This window comes from Olea europaea, chromosome 19 (assembly GCF_002742605.1).
Source record: "Olea europaea var. sylvestris chromosome 19, O_europaea_v1, whole genome shotgun sequence".
NCBI classification, from domain to species: Eukaryota; Viridiplantae; Streptophyta; class Magnoliopsida; order Lamiales; family Oleaceae; genus Olea; species Olea europaea.
In genome coordinates this window covers 6,854,738-6,856,992 of record NC_036255.1, presented here as the reverse complement: position 1 = coordinate 6,856,992, position 2,255 = coordinate 6,854,738, and the positions used below count along the sequence as shown (strand labels likewise).

Sequence of the window (2,255 nt, the reverse complement as noted above, 5' to 3'; positions counted from 1 at the left end):
GAGTCAACACTTTCACGTATTCTAGAATGGATAACTAGTAGTGTTCCTTGGATAAATTTTACTGTTTCTTTGAGATTCATGTTATCCATTTATATGTTGTCTCACTCAATGACTTATGTCTGCCCTTGAGATTAATTTTTGTTGCGATTATTTAGGTTCGACGCACTGATGTTCTCTCAGCTTGGAGTGGGATTCGTCCATTGGCTATGGATCCCGCAGCAAAGAACACTGAGAGCATCTCCAGAGATCATGTCGTGTGTGAAGATTTTCCTGGTCTTGTTACGATTACTGGTGGAAAGTGGACTACATATAGAAGGTAAACTTAATTGGGCATTGTGAAAAAAGTTTCAAAATGTGATTAATTTTTTATCAGTCAACTTTTTTGGGTTGTTAAAGCTGTAAAAAGGATACTGATATTTGATCTATTGGTAAAGCTTCCATCGGGCACATTTGGGTAAGCTTAACAAAGAGTATGATTTACTTTAAACTAACTTTTGTTTTGTAACATATTTGAATAACTTACTTTTTTCTTACTTCAACTAAATGAAATCACTTGTTCCAAGAGCAACTGTTACCTTAGTGTTGAAATAATAAACTTACTTATTTCAGGACCAGTGAAAAAATATTTATTATAAAATTGAATTGTTTACTTGAGCTTTTTGTGCATAGGAAAACAGGTTCATAGTCAACTTTTCCATTTGAGTAATATGCTTACTAGAACCACTTTCAGCATGGCAGAGGATGCCGTTGATGCAGCTATGAAGTCTGGAAAGTTGAGCCCGGCCAATAAATGCTCAACGTACAACCTACAGCTTATAGGTGCTGATGGATGGGATCCTGCATCTTTCACAGTACTAGCTCAGCAATACGTGCGCATGAAGAGGTCGTATGGCGGAAAGGTTGTGCCAGGTGTAATGGACACCGCCACAGCGAAACATTTATCTCATGCGTATGGTACTTTCGCCGAACGAGTGGCTGTAATTGCTCAGGTCTCTTCTTCCTCCACATATATTTGATGTGCTGCCTTATTTCATATTTACTTTTCTACAATATTTTCTTTAGTAGCTTCTTGAGTTGTGTAGCTCTTGTGCTTTTATCGATATGCTTTCACCTGCATCCCTCAGTTGTGAGATTATTCTGACCCCTCCTCCCTCTACTTTCTTGTTTATCACATTCCAAGTAGCAGTGGACCAAGTGCGCATTTGGTACATAATACTCGACGATATCGCACATGATAACAAACAAGCTTTTAACTTGTTTTTCTTTTTTAATCCTATCCTATCCCGTGTTCACCACTCCAGCATAACAAACATGCTAAAGTGCATGTTTAGTGATAGCTAATCCTCACTAGCAAACATACCACGAATGTATTGGACTGTTCATTCTTATATGTTTGATAATAGTGACTGCTCCCAAATATTAGATTAGAAGAATCATTTAATTGAAACTCCTCTCCCCAGTTGCACACAGATACGAGCATAGTTTGAAGCAATTTTATAATTCAAAGATTTGCAATGAAATATACTGACAATATGATCATTTTATATTTTAGCATAGTTGCTTTCTTGTAAAGTTCCTTCGCACACTGATCAGGTTATTCGTGAATGATTTGCACATGGAATTTTCAATCTTTTTGTGCCATATTTCTCTGTTCATGTGATGGAAATATATTAATCTACTACTAATTTGATGTTTATTTAAGATCATTAAATTACTATTTTTTGGGTGGGAAATTCAGAATGAAAATCTGGGCAAGCGACTTGCCCATGGATATCCTTTTCTAGAAGCCGAGGTTGCATACTGTGCTCGGAATGAGTACTGTGAATCTACAGTTGATTTTATTGCCAGAAGGTCTCGACTTGCCTTTCTTGACACTGATGCAGCCGGGAGGGCTATGCCTAGGATCATACAGATACTTGCTGCCGAGCACAACTGGGACAAGTCGAGGCAGAAGGAAGAATTACAGAAGGCTAAAGAATTCTTGGAAACCTTCAAGTCATCTAGAAATGCTCAATTTCATGATGGGAAACACAACTAATATGTATGCTTGGTATTTACATCACATTTTTAGTTGTTTTGTAACCATGAGACTTCTAACATTGCTTCTGTTTTCATGTTCTAGGTTCATGATGTTGACATCAAAAAGGCTTAGTTTTTCCGACAACTGCGGAATAATTCCATTACCCGCCCGTTCTTTTGCTCGGGAAATTTCTTTGTTTCATATGTCAGTCAAGAATGCTTTTGAACAATAACTA

The 2,255-nt window shown here is 37.3% G+C and overlaps 1 protein-coding gene across 1 annotated transcript; it reads left to right on the top strand.

Annotated features, from left to right (window-relative positions):
- The first annotated feature begins 152 nt into the window (after positions 1-152).
- On the top strand, positions 153-2,219 carry LOC111368630 (glycerol-3-phosphate dehydrogenase SDP6, mitochondrial-like). The gene is made up of 4 exons (XM_022989983.1): positions 153-316; positions 731-989; positions 1,739-2,041; positions 2,123-2,219. The coding sequence occupies exons 1-3, from the start codon at positions 207-209 to the stop codon at positions 2,036-2,038; spliced, it is 669 nt and encodes a 222-aa protein (XP_022845751.1). The 5' UTR covers positions 153-206; the 3' UTR covers positions 2,039-2,041; positions 2,123-2,219.
- The last annotated feature ends 36 nt before the right edge of the window (positions 2,220-2,255 follow it).

What these genes read in the sequence shown, in the direction of transcription:
- LOC111368630 (XM_022989983.1), top strand. Translation starts at nt 207, where the DNA reads ATGGATCCCGCAGCAAAGAACACTGAGAGCATCTCCAGAGATCATGTC. An exon ending in AAGTGGACTACATATAGAAG is followed by an intron (nt 317 to 730) that starts GTAAACTTAATT and finishes AACCACTTTCAG; the next exon opens with CATGGCAGAGGATGCCGTTG. An exon ending in GAGTGGCTGTAATTGCTCAG is followed by an intron (nt 990 to 1,738) that starts GTCTCTTCTTCC and finishes TGGGAAATTCAG; the next exon opens with AATGAAAATCTGGGCAAGCG.